This window comes from Carya illinoinensis, chromosome 10 (genome assembly GCF_018687715.1).
Source record: "Carya illinoinensis cultivar Pawnee chromosome 10, C.illinoinensisPawnee_v1, whole genome shotgun sequence".
Classification (NCBI taxonomy): domain Eukaryota; kingdom Viridiplantae; phylum Streptophyta; class Magnoliopsida; order Fagales; family Juglandaceae; genus Carya; species Carya illinoinensis.
This window is the reverse complement of record NC_056761.1, coordinates 8,111,851-8,124,658: the sequence shown is the minus strand read 5'-3', so window position 1 is coordinate 8,124,658 and position 12,808 is coordinate 8,111,851. Positions and strand designations below refer to the sequence as shown.

The 12,808-nt window shown below is 35.4% G+C and overlaps 2 protein-coding genes across 2 annotated transcripts; both read left to right on the top strand.

The window, feature by feature from the left end:
• The first annotated feature begins 1,761 nt into the window (after window positions 1-1,761).
• LOC122279388 (cysteine-rich receptor-like protein kinase 25) lies at window positions 1,762-5,536 on the top strand. Its single transcript, XM_043090020.1, has 7 exons — window positions 1,762-2,975; window positions 3,387-3,521; window positions 3,618-3,739; window positions 3,930-4,140; window positions 4,275-4,512; window positions 4,753-4,903; window positions 4,992-5,536. The coding sequence occupies exons 1-7, from the start codon at window positions 2,168-2,170 to the stop codon at window positions 5,313-5,315; spliced, it is 1,989 nt and encodes a 662-aa protein (XP_042945954.1). The 5' UTR covers window positions 1,762-2,167; the 3' UTR covers window positions 5,316-5,536.
• Window positions 5,537-6,906: 1,370 nt separating this feature from the next.
• LOC122279387 (cysteine-rich receptor-like protein kinase 10) lies at window positions 6,907-10,803 on the top strand. The gene is made up of 7 exons (XM_043090019.1): window positions 6,907-7,893; window positions 8,534-8,671; window positions 8,796-8,917; window positions 9,005-9,215; window positions 9,458-9,695; window positions 9,970-10,120; window positions 10,237-10,803. The coding sequence occupies exons 1-7, from the start codon at window positions 7,086-7,088 to the stop codon at window positions 10,567-10,569; spliced, it is 2,001 nt and encodes a 666-aa protein (XP_042945953.1). The 5' UTR covers window positions 6,907-7,085; the 3' UTR covers window positions 10,570-10,803.
• The last annotated feature ends 2,005 nt before the right edge of the window (window positions 10,804-12,808 follow it).

Sequence of the window (12,808 nt, the reverse complement as noted above, 5' to 3'; positions counted from 1 at the left end):
CTTAGGTCATGTTTGGATTCGAAAAGCGTTTTATCTCATCTCATCATTATAATTTTTCTAAATTTCTATACAAAATATAATAAATAATTTATTTTTTTCAAATTTTAAAACATTAATAATATTAAAAAATAATATTCTAACACAATTTTATTCAACTTTTATCCTTCATCTAAAATCATTCATTCTCATTTCTAAATCCAAACCAATCCTTAGTTTCTAGAGATAAGTACCTTGAAACAAGCTTTGGAATTGCACTGCCTGAATCACATCATATTTATTTTTATTTTTCATGAAGCTGTGCATTGAGGCCATTAAGTCCTAGCTAGTGTTTTGAATGAACCCATTTGCTTCAATGCACCTCCATCATCGAGGAGGATGAGATTATTAGATCAAATTGATCAATCATGAACAGTGATAATAAGGATTATTTGGACTGGTGTGGGATTAGAAATGGATAAATGCTAGTTACAATTTTTAAATAGACATGCTCTACCTAGATGTTTTTGTAAAAACTTGAGTCCCAATTAAAAAAAAAAAAAAATTATTTTTACACTTTTTAAAGATGGATCAACGTTTTTACAAAAACTTGTGCAAAACTTATGTCTTTAGAGTTTGTACATTTCATAATTCTTAGAGATGAGTACTAAGGAGATGTTGGGAGGTAATTTTCATCTCATTTCATTTTTTTTTTTATTTCCTTCTCAAGCATCACTTAAACACAAATAATTTCAGATTAATTATTATAATTTTTTCAAAATTTAAAAAAAAAATTAACTTTTTCAAATCTCAAAACAAAAATTATATTAAAAAAATTATGTTATAACAATATTTTAATTTTATAATATTTTTTATTAAACTTTTTGGCTCTCATTTCCTAAAACCCTATAAAACATTAAGATTGTATTTTATTGTTGAACGAAACTCATTTCATTTCAACTCATCTCAAACCAATCATTAATGAGACTCATTATTTTTTTAGCTTCTCATATACAATTTAAACTGATTTCAACTTACTTCATATATTTCAACTTAAAAAGTTAAATTCATCTCAACTTAAAAATATTAAACTCATTTTAATAGGACTCACAAAATATTATTATTCTCAATTCAACTCATCTCAACATCTAAACGTAGTCTAACTATAACCATCTCACTATTATTTATAAATTATCTTACTATTATTCATAAATTCTCATCTCATCTCACTTTTCAAATGTCCCAAAATCTAATGATGGCATAAGTTTAGAAAGTGAGATGAGAATTTTTAATTTTAGATGAAAGTTTAAAATATTATTTTTAATATTATTATTATTTTGTGATTTGAAAAAGTTAAATTGAGATTTAAAAAGTTGAATTGTTTATTACATTTTATATATGAAATTAAAAAGTTATAATGATGAAATGAAAATTTTATATTTCATTTCACTTGCCAAACCTGTCCTTTCAGGATTTGTTGAGTTTATCACGTAGCATGGATTATTATTATATGTTTGGCTCTTTTAGTGTGGTTTAAATAGTTAGATGAAATGATATGATATGATTTTAAATAAAATATTATTAAAATATTATTTTTTTAATATCATTATTATTTTAAAATTTAAAAAGATTAAATAATTTATTATTATTTAATATCAATTGCAGAATTTCCGTCACTAAAGACGACTCTTACGACCACGGCCGATGTAATGCAATGGCACCCCCGTGCGAAAACCTGATCTTTGAGTTTCGAACCCACAAACGCAGGCCCTTCCCATACGTGAACCACTTTTCCATCCTACCTAGTTTATGTGTCTCAAATACTAGAAATCTTTTTCGAATTTTTTCCTGTGGCGGTCGGACTGCGACAGAGAAACTGAAACATCAAAAGTTGTACGATGACATTGATCTGCTTGTTTGACTTGCCTCTAGCAGACCCTTCCCTGTATTCGTCTTGGATATGGGTTCACGTGGCACGGAAATCTACAATGATAGAAGCAGGTGAAGGACCTAGCAAGCCTGTCTCCCACTCCCATCACGTTCTTTTTTAGTCGATCGCAGCTACCATAATAATCCATTGCTAAGGTCGGAAGTACCTCGTCCTGACAGCTCAAGCTCCTCGTACCTCGCCGAAACAGCGACATTACTAAATAATCTTGCATTGTCGTTGAGACGGAGAGAGTTCATCGAAATGAATTCTCTCTCTCTTCCCATCTTGTTCCTTTCCATGATTAGCTTCCTCTGTCTGACCGCTCATGCAGCCGACCCAGTTTACCTCAAACACATCTGTGAAAACACAACTTTCCCTCAAAACAGCATCTACAATTCCAGTCTCAATTCCCTGTTCTCTTCCCTCTCTTCCAACGCCACCCGCAACCTCGAGTTCTACAACACCACCTCTGGGCAAAATAGCTCCGACCCCGTCTACGGCCTCTTCCTCTGCCGTGGTGATGTCACCGCCGATATGTGCCGGACATGCGTGGCGACCGCGACCAAGGACATCGCCAATAAGTGTTCCCGGGAAAGCGTCGCCGTTATTTGGTACGACGAGTGCATGATTCGCTACTCCAATCAGTCTATCGTCTCCACCTTGGCCGTCAGTCCCAGATTTTTCCTGTATAACGAACAGAACATCTCGAATCCGGACGTGTTTAACAGGCTGTTGAATACGAAGTTGATCGAATTGGCAAGGCAGGCCTCGAACTTTCCAATCGGTGTAAAAAAATATGGGACCAGGGAAGTGAAAATATCCGTCTTTCAAAATCTGTACAGCCTCGTACAGTGCACACCGGACTTGTCGAGCATCGACTGCAATAGGTGTCTTCTGGCAGCGATCAATCTTCTACCCAAATGTTGTGACGGAAAGGAAGGGGGAAGAGTACTTTTTCCAAGTTGTAATTTTAGGTACGAATTGTATCCTTTTTATAGAAGTACAGCTACGGCCCCCACGCTTGCTCCATCTCCACCTCCACCTCCAGGCTCCACAACGGGATCAAAAGGTGAAGTGGACAACCAATTTGGCTGCTTTTAATTCTTTATTGTTCTGTCTTTTTTGTTTCTTCCACAGAGCACGTACCCCAATTTTCATTAGTAATACCTGATGAAGTGGGATGCCATTGGGAGTGATAGAATTATGTCCATAATTCTATCAAAATATGGACAATAAACAATAAACCATCAAAATAAACAAATATACAGTACAGTAGAAGATCATAGGTTCTTCTGGATTCTGGACCGGTCTATATATGAATTTTAGTTGATAGATTTAATTTTCAAGAACCTCAAATTAATTAGTGTTTGAGGATTTTTCATGAATTGAAGTTCCGTGTACTAGTACAATATTTACTTGATCTTAGTTCATAAATAGATTTTTGGCATGTCCTAAAACAAGAACTATGATGTTTATGCAGGAAAAAGCAAAATCTCAACAACAACTATAGTCGCCATTGTTGCTCCAATTTCTGTCACTGCGGTGCTGTTCATTTTGGGCTGCTGTTGCCTGATTAGGAGAAGAAAGAAATACAATGGTGCAAAAGGAGAAAATGGTAAAGAATAAAAAGGAACTTCTATGTTCTTATGTCTGCACCATATATGCTGCTCTGTGTAGTGGAATTTCTTACATTTCTCGTTTGCATTTGTAGTTGTAAATGATATTAAAACTGTAGAGTCCTTGCAATTTGATTTTAATACAATCGAAGCTGCCACAAAAAAGTTCTCAGATGATAGCAAGCTTGGTGAAGGTGGATTTGGTGAGGTTTTCAAGGTATGAAAATGCTGATGGGACTTCCTCTCTTTCGTTTTATTATCATCATAAGGTCTTAATTTGATAGGGAAATATTTCCTGAGCTATATTCGAATTTGTAATTCGAAGTGCAAAAGCATTTTTTATTGGAATTCTGCATATTTTGCTGAGGAAATTGTTCCAAGGATTGGTTGAATTACTACATCTTCAGGGTACACTTCCTAATGGTCAAGAAATAGCCGTGAAGAGACTATCAAGGAGCTCTAGACAAGGTGCAGAACAATTCAAGAATGAGGTTGTATTGGTAGCTAAGCTTCAACACAGAAATTTAACAAGGCTATTGGGATTTTGCTTGGAAGGACAAGAAAAGATACTCGTCTATGAATTTGTACCCAACAAAAGCCTCGACAATTTTCTATATGGTCTGTCCAACTGAATATATGTCCAATAATCCTTTCCCATCCTGCTTAAATAATAGTAATTTCTAATCTATATTCATTTTTTATCTAGTCTTTGGTTCCTAACATGAGTAATTATTCTGATTTAACTTTTGTAGACCCTACAAAACATGGACAACTGGATTGGTCAACGCGTTACAAGATAATAGCCGGGATTGCTCGAGGAACTCAATATCTTCACCAAGATTCTCGACTTAGAATTATACACCGTGATCTCAAAGCCAGCAATATATTGCTAGATGCCGATATGAATCCAAAAATTTCAGATTTTGGCATGGCAAGGATCTTTGGTGTCGATCAAATTCAGGGAAACACAAGTAGAATTGTGGGAACTTAGTAAGTTCTGAACATTTTTCTTTTGTTTCCCATGATTAGAACTAACGAGTGAATTCATTGTTTTTCTTGCCATATAAATTTCTGAAATCAAACAAACACAGGTAACAAAAGGCTTGCTTTGGTTACCATGATCATAAATGCCGTTTATATCATATCATCTTTGAAAACAGTAGGCTATGGACTGAACTGTTGCAGTTACAATTATTTGAATAAACTTAACATTGTGGTTTCGGCTTGCAGTGGCTACATGTCTCCGGAGTATGCAATGCGTGGAGAATTTTCTGTGAAATCAGATGTCTACAGTTTTGGTGTCTTAATTCTAGAGATTATTAGTGGCAAGAAGAACAGTACTTTCTATGAATCAGATGGTGCCGAGGACCTCTTGAGCTATGTGAGTATGAACTATATATCCATCTATATATAGGATTGAACTAGTCTTTTTTTAGTTCAGAAAAGAACTAATTGAGATATTAATGCAGGCTTGGATGCATTGGGGGGATGGTACGGCGTTGGATTTGTTGGATCCAGTTTTGGGAGATACTTATTCGAGAGATGAAGTCATGAGATGCATCCATCTTGGGTTATTATGTGTTCAGGAAGATCCAGCTGAGAGACCAACCATGGGATCCATAGTTCTCGCACTAAACAGCTACTCTGTTACACTGGCACCACCTCAACAGCCCGCATTTTTCATTCGTAGAACAGACATGCCAACAAAGGATCTGAAGCCTGATCAATCAACAAGCAATTCAATGCCATGGTCTGTTAACGAAGCATCCATTACTGAACTACACCCTCGTTAATACCACAACCTCAACCTATAGTTACATATGACTTTTGTTTAAGGAATAGAAACTCAAAGACAATCTGTTTCAGATTCTAACAAGTCTTCCGTCTCAAGCAGTATTCAAAACCCTTCGAATGCTTGGTGACTAATGGTATATATGTTATCGAGCATAAATAAATGGGGTCGGTTTTTAAGGGTTTTTTTTTTTTATTTTATTTTTTTATCTGTATCCCCCAGTGCCGATTTGTAACTAAGATTTTATTTTTTACGAGTAAAATATTCAATAAAATTAAAGTACCGTCTTATTAAAAAAAATAATGGATGGGGTGGCCGGTTCTGTAATTAATGTATGAGAACTTTTTCTGTTCTAATGGGCAAAATGCAGATTGAAGATTTGAGAAATGGGAATAAGGCTTGCTTGGAATATGTTTGGACAGCAAATGAGAAGATTATAAATGAACATAATTGTGAGAGATCTTAACAAAGTCAAACAATTACACTTACAAGATAGGCTTGTATGGAATTCATCCTCAATTTGCATCTTGGATTTTCGTTTCACTCTTATTTCTTGATTTATTTTGTGGCTTGGATTTGATATGGGTAGATTCAACTTCCTCGACGAGTATCTCTCTTTATGTTTAGTTGCTATTTGTATTGTGAGTTGAAATAAGATAAAAGTTAAAATGTTAAATAAAATATTATTAAAATATTATTTTTTAACATTATTATTATTTTAAAAATTTAAAAATTTGAATTATTTATTATATTTTATATGAAAATTTAGAAAATTATAATGATAAGATGATGAGATAAAATACTTTTCTCTTTTTAAAAGGAATTTTGTTACGTACAAGGAAATTCACGTACCAATTAGCATATCAATACTAATATCTTCATATTCAAAATTTAAATTAGAACTATTTTTAATAAAGTATACTTTCTGATCAATCACATTGAATGAGTGCACGTATTGGTGTGCAGAATAGCTTACAACTAGATTTTTCCTTTCAAAAGTACCTAGGCTCTTTTTGGATGCTGAGTTGAGTTTTTTATGAATAATAATAAGTTAAGATAACAGAATGAGTTTTGTAGAACTCACCTAAAATGAATTTGGATATGTTTAGATGTTAAAATGAGTTTAAATGTATTTCTAAGAAGTTAAAAATAGTTACTGGCTTTGCGTATAAAAAAAATATTGAGTTAAAAAAAATTATAGATCTTACATGTAAAGAAGTTTTAAATTTATCTAAATTTAATAATTTAAAAATTATATCTATAGATATTAAATTTAATTTAAAATTAAGATAAAAATTACCTCAATTTAGTCAAAGTTACAGACAGACCGTCTTCTGGCTGCTATGAAAGAAGAAAGTTCCTAACGCAGCGAATTCCTCCCACGGTCCCACCTCAATCGCCGTCGTGTCCTTTTCGAATTCGTGATTTTCCAATGCCCATAAATTTTAAATTTATAGAGAGGAAAAACAGAGGATTAGGTTTGGAAAAGTTAGGAGCTTCCTTTAAAAAAATAGATATTTTCTCCACCATGGCCCTCCAGGGAAGGCAGAAAAATCAAAGTTGCGTTTGTTGACCTTAAAGAGGCCCCACATGCAGCAGCTACTTCCCATGTCCTCATCGTGGTATATGAATCATGAAGAACTTATCCAGTTATCTCCTCTCAGATCAAAAGAACAAAGACAAGCACGCTCACAGCAAATTGAAACAGGCATGAAACTGAAGTGAAGAACGTTTGACACAAACAAAGTTTAGTGATTACCACTCTCCAGCAATGCCTTGCTTCGAATTTTCCAAATTCCTTTTGTCTCTCTTCGTAATTCCCTTGCTCAGCCTTACCGGTGAAGCAGCAACATACCGCGGTCACTACTGCTCGGTGACGACCATCGCCACCGCCAACAGGACCCTTTTCGCCGCCAACAGCACCTACGAATCGAACCTCAAGATCGTCCTCTCTTCTCTTTCCTCTAACGCCACCCGTGTCACTACTGGGTTCTACAACGCCTCCGCCGGTGAAAATCCTGACGAGGTGGTCTCCGGGCTCTTTCTCTGCCGTGGCGACGTCAACACCACCGTCTGTCAGGACTGCGTTGCCACTGCTACCAAAGAGGTACGACAACTCTGCCCGTTGGATAAAGTGGCTTTATTATGGTACGACGAGTGCTTCTTACGGTACTCCAATCTATCCATCTTCGCCACCATTAACGAAGTGCCCGGGATAAAAATAAACAGCACGCAGAATATCGGAGAGACAGAGAGGGGTCAGTTCAATGACTTGTTGTCCAGCACGCTGAATTTGTTGGCGAGGCGAGCCGCGGACTCTCAGTCGGGCAAGAAATTTGCGACGGATGAAGTGGAATTTACCGGTTCACAGACGCTATATAGCCTGCTGCAGTGTACGCCCGACCTGACCGACTCCGATTGCTTTAGATGTTTCCAAAGCGCCATCGGTACTCTTCCTATGTGCTGCGGTGGAAAACAAGGCGGAGGTATGCTGCTCCCCAGTTGTGTTGTTAGATATGACATGAACCCATTCTACAACATCACTGCTGCTTCGCCTACACGTCCTCCTCTTGCTCCAGGTACCTTAAAAAAGACTATAATTCTCAATAACCCCATTGATAATATGGTTTGTTATTTTTTTCCTAAACATTGGTTTTTATTTTTTCCCAGATCTTTGATTTGCCAATTTTTCTTCTCTGTTCTTTCCCCCGAGTACTAATGCGGTGTGGCTATTACTTCTTTTAGTTGAAAGAGTCATGTCCAACTCCTTGGCTTTTGCAGAGTTGTAGTTACAAGGCACAAAGTAGAAGAACCTTTGTCCTTCCCCAATTTTTTTTATTTTTTGGGCTGGCATGGAGACATTACTAAAATAAAAGACCTACTATCCTTCAAAAGAATCCCGAATCACGCAGGCACTGTGCCACTTGCATAGGTGTTGTGAATTTTATACTCGGCCCTTTTCACTAAGTTCTCAGATAACCATGTAAATATTGTTCCTTGTGGCTAATCGCTAACTTTGAGCATGAACTGAGAAAACTACATGACCTGGAAAAGCTATAATGTGATCTATCAGGTTCTTGCGTGTATCTTTTAAAGCTGCGTGGCCACTGATTCATACTTTATGTCTAGTATATCAATACATTTTATCTAATTTATGTAGGAAATAATTAGTTCTGACAATGAATGTAGCATTTCAATGATGCATACTTCTGTATCCAGGAGGACGCAAAACTTCATCGCTGACAATTCTTGCCATTGCCATTCCAATTGCTGTTTCTATGGTTCTTTTCTTCGTGGGATATTGCTTTATTCGGAGAAGAGCAAGGAAGAAATACAATACGTTACCAGAAGAAAGAGGTGAAGAAAACAAGATTATTTGATGCAGACATCTAATTATTAATTTTGTCGTTGTGGTCCAAGCAATTCGTGATAGGGAATTTTTCAATTTAAGAATTATTGTGTTCACTGTTTTTTTGTTTAGCTGAAGTTGAAATTACAACAGTCGAGTCCTTGCAATTTGACTTGGATACATTAGAAACTGCCACAAACAAGTTCTCTGAGGATAACAAGATAGGTGAAGGAGGATTTGGTCCAGTTTACAAGGTACAAAATTATGTTTAGGCAAAAATTTGGTAAGGTTCATATGCACTAAAACTACTATTTTAAACCGAGTTCAATTATATTTTTCAGGGTATCCTTTGTAATGGACAACAAATTGCTGTGAAGAGGCTATCCGGAGGATCTGGACAGGGTGCAGAAGAGTTTAAGAATGAGATCTTGTTGGTGGCCAAGCTTCAACATAGGAATCTTGTGAGGCTATTGGGATTTTGCTTGGAAGGAGAAGAGAAGTTACTTGTCTACGAATATGTGCCCAAGAAAAGCCTTGATTACTTTCTATTCGGTCTGGCCCATCTGAACTTACGTCTAGTTATATTTTGTGCGCCATTTCATGTCAAAGGGAATCTTATTAGCCTCCCTTTAAGAGTAGCTGATATTGATCGCTTGCAAATCCTTCAGTATTCCATTTGTCTTGAGCTTATCATAAATTGAACCACCGATAAGGACTGAAATTCTTAAAAATAATGACATTTCCCTATTCATTTGAATGTCATGCATTTCTAACTTCAGTATTTAATTGTATAGACGCTACAAAGCGACAACAATTGGATTGGCCAATGCGGTACAAGATTATAGGAGGAATTGCTCGAGGGATCCTTTATCTTCATGAAGATTCTCGCCTTAGAGTTATTCATCGTGATCTCAAAGCTAGCAATGTTTTGTTAGACGATAATATGAACCCAAAGATTTCGGATTTTGGAATGGCAAGGATATTTGTCTTGGATCAAACTCAAGGAAGTACAAGTAAAATTGTTGGAACATAGTAAGTATTTGGTCACTATCTTTACCCTTGCATATCATTTACAACAAATACATTTATTTTATTGCATGTCAGAACTGCTCGAAAACAAAATACGCCATGGTTACTGTAAGATTGCCAATTCATTATCTGACTTGTGTAACTGGAATGCTATGTGCATAACATATCTTATCTTATTGATTACTAGGTTCTACATATATGATACCATAATGGACTATCGAAATTTCTACTATTCTCCCTTCTTAGATTGCTATCTTGATGGTACTGCCCTTTGTAGTGGTTACATGTCTCCAGAGTATGCTATGCATGGACGATATTCTGTGAAGTCTGACGTTTTTAGCTTCGGAGTCTTGGTTCTAGAGATCATAAGCGGCAAGAAGAACAGTGGTGTCTATCAATCCGAACATGCTGAGGACCTCTTGAGTTTTGTGAGTATTGGATTAATATTTTAATTTTGAATTGCCATCAGACAAATAATCATATATTGGTGGAGGCCTTGGAAACAAGGAAAAGGGAATCAACTGTTTTGAATGAATTAATGCAGGCTTGGAAGCAATGGATAAACAGAACACCCGTGGAATTGTTGGATCCCACAGTGAGACATTCTTATTCAAGAAATGAAGTGATTAGGTGCATCCATATGGGCTTATTATGTGTTCAGGAAGATCCCGCAAACCGACCTACAATGGCAACAATAGCTCTCATGCTTAACAGTTACTCTGTTACGCTTCCATTACCTCAGCAGCCAGCATTTTTACATCGAGGCAGAGCAAAGCCAAACAGGCCAACACAGGAGCTGGAGTCTGATCAATCTCCAAGTCAATCAATTGCATGGTCCATAAATGAAGCATCATTCACTGAAATACAACCTCGATAATGTGAGACTGGACAAGGTGTTCTCCAAAATCAGTACACGATAGTAAGTGGCGGAACTTGTGCTCTAATTTGGATACAGCTCGTTTTGTTGATTAGATAGTCAATAATCAATCTCACTGATAAGTTTACTGCTATTTAGTTCTAATATCAGTACAAACTACAAACTAGGGATGTATGAATTGCATTTCTTACCCTTCAGAAAATGTAGTTTTTGGGTGTAAGATCACTCGTTTCATCTTTTCTCTTTCATATTACTTCTCTTCTCCTTTCTAATGCTCTTTTTTGTTTCCCGAATAGAGTATTATGAATGATTCAACATGTAATGAAAAATGCTCATACTACAAAGAAATTCTACAAAAATAAATTTATAAACTAATGTAACTTAATATGGCACGTCTGATTGTAAATGAGTTCTCACATCTTACATTGAGCTATATTAATTTGCAAGTTTGCTTTTGAAAAATCCCTATATATATATATATATCTAAACAACATTATTATTACGTAATACAACCCTTTTGTGGTAATGGGCTGATCTTTATAAAGGTTATGATCCCTATTGTAGCTTTGTATGTGGCTAACGGGCTAGTAGTCAGGACTTGGACACTGGTTCTGTTATGCGGGCTCACAGCCTGAATCTTTAAGGAGTTGGTATAATTTAAGCCCCATGAGTTATATTACAAGAAAATTACCCATGTGGTCTCATCTGAGTCTGGAAAATTTCCCTCTTATGAGAGAATACTCGTTGGCTTGGCAAAATGTATCCTTAAAATTTAACAAATATTAAACTTTTTTTGTATTTTTCTATTTCATTTAAATTCAATACACATATTAAATTATCCATTTACTCTCTATATAATAAAAAATATTATTAATTTAATTATTTTTTATTTAATTTATTTTTATCACATTTTGTAGTTCTATTAATTAAATGTTAATAATAATTATATTATAATTAAATTATTATTAAAAAATTATATTTTTAAATGTCATTTAATGCTAATAACAAAAAATTATTTGATTAAATTCATCTAAATTTCTTAATTACTAACCAAATATGATTTTTGCTTGGAGTGAGAAATTAGTATTTTAATATTTGATGAATCAACATTGGTCTTCTATCTTTGACAAAATACTGTAGCTGAAATTTAAATTATTTTAGATATGTCCAACCTAATATAATCTTTTTAGCACTGATTATCTAAATTTTGGCCATTCTTTTTATTTGGCCAAATTAATGAGGATGCTCTCATCGCTAATATCCTCAAAATGAGTAAATGTAAAATTTATGTAAAAATAATAATTTTTTAATATTAAGCTTATTTATTTTTTGAAAAAATTTGCGATAATTCTATAATTTATAAATCTATCTAAATTTTATCCTTTCAAAAACCCAAGAGGTGCTTGGCTTTGTCATTTCAAAAATTCCAGAGGTTCTTGGATTCATCATATCTTGACGTGAAAAAAGAAAAGAAAACAAAACAAAACTCATTATACCTTCGCTAATACGAATTATGATGTCACTTTTTTCACGCCTTTGGTTTTCTAGAAGCACGTACATAAGCAAAACCTGAAGGGTCAGAATATATGTTTTTTTTAATTTTCACGATATTAAAATAAGGCAAAAGGAAGAACGCGTTGACGCTGATTAGTAAACAACTTGAACGACACAAAGTGGAGGGACTATTTCAACTAGGGGCCTTGGAGCACATAAAAAGGGCCTATAATATATTAAACACCAAGAAGCCCAGAATTTGGACCCAGTATGAGCCCAAAAGTCACAAAGGGATGGATAAAAAGAATTCAAAAAAAGACATATATGGCGCCACCTTTAACGGAAGGATAAAAACAGCAAGAAATGATAGGGTTATTCAAAATCCTAAGTCTTGATCTGTGCCGATAAATCCTGGATGAGATATGTACGGCAAACGAGCCTATATATACAGGTAATCTTTAAGGCTTGCAAGAGGATGATTTTTCTAAACTGACTTTAGCATCGGAGTGTTTGCAGAAGAAGCCCCCCTCAAGTTTCCACAAAGAAGAACGGTTGAGCTGTGAGAGATTGGAGGTGAGACACATCCCGAACATTTGGCGCCGTCTGTGGGATCTTGTGATTCAGTGTGGTTCTCACATGCCAATTGTAACACACTCAATAGCAAGCCGAACGATGGAGGCCTGACCGTCATCTGTGGAAGCACAACTAGCAGTAGCAGAGGAGAAGTTGAAACAAGCGCTGGAGG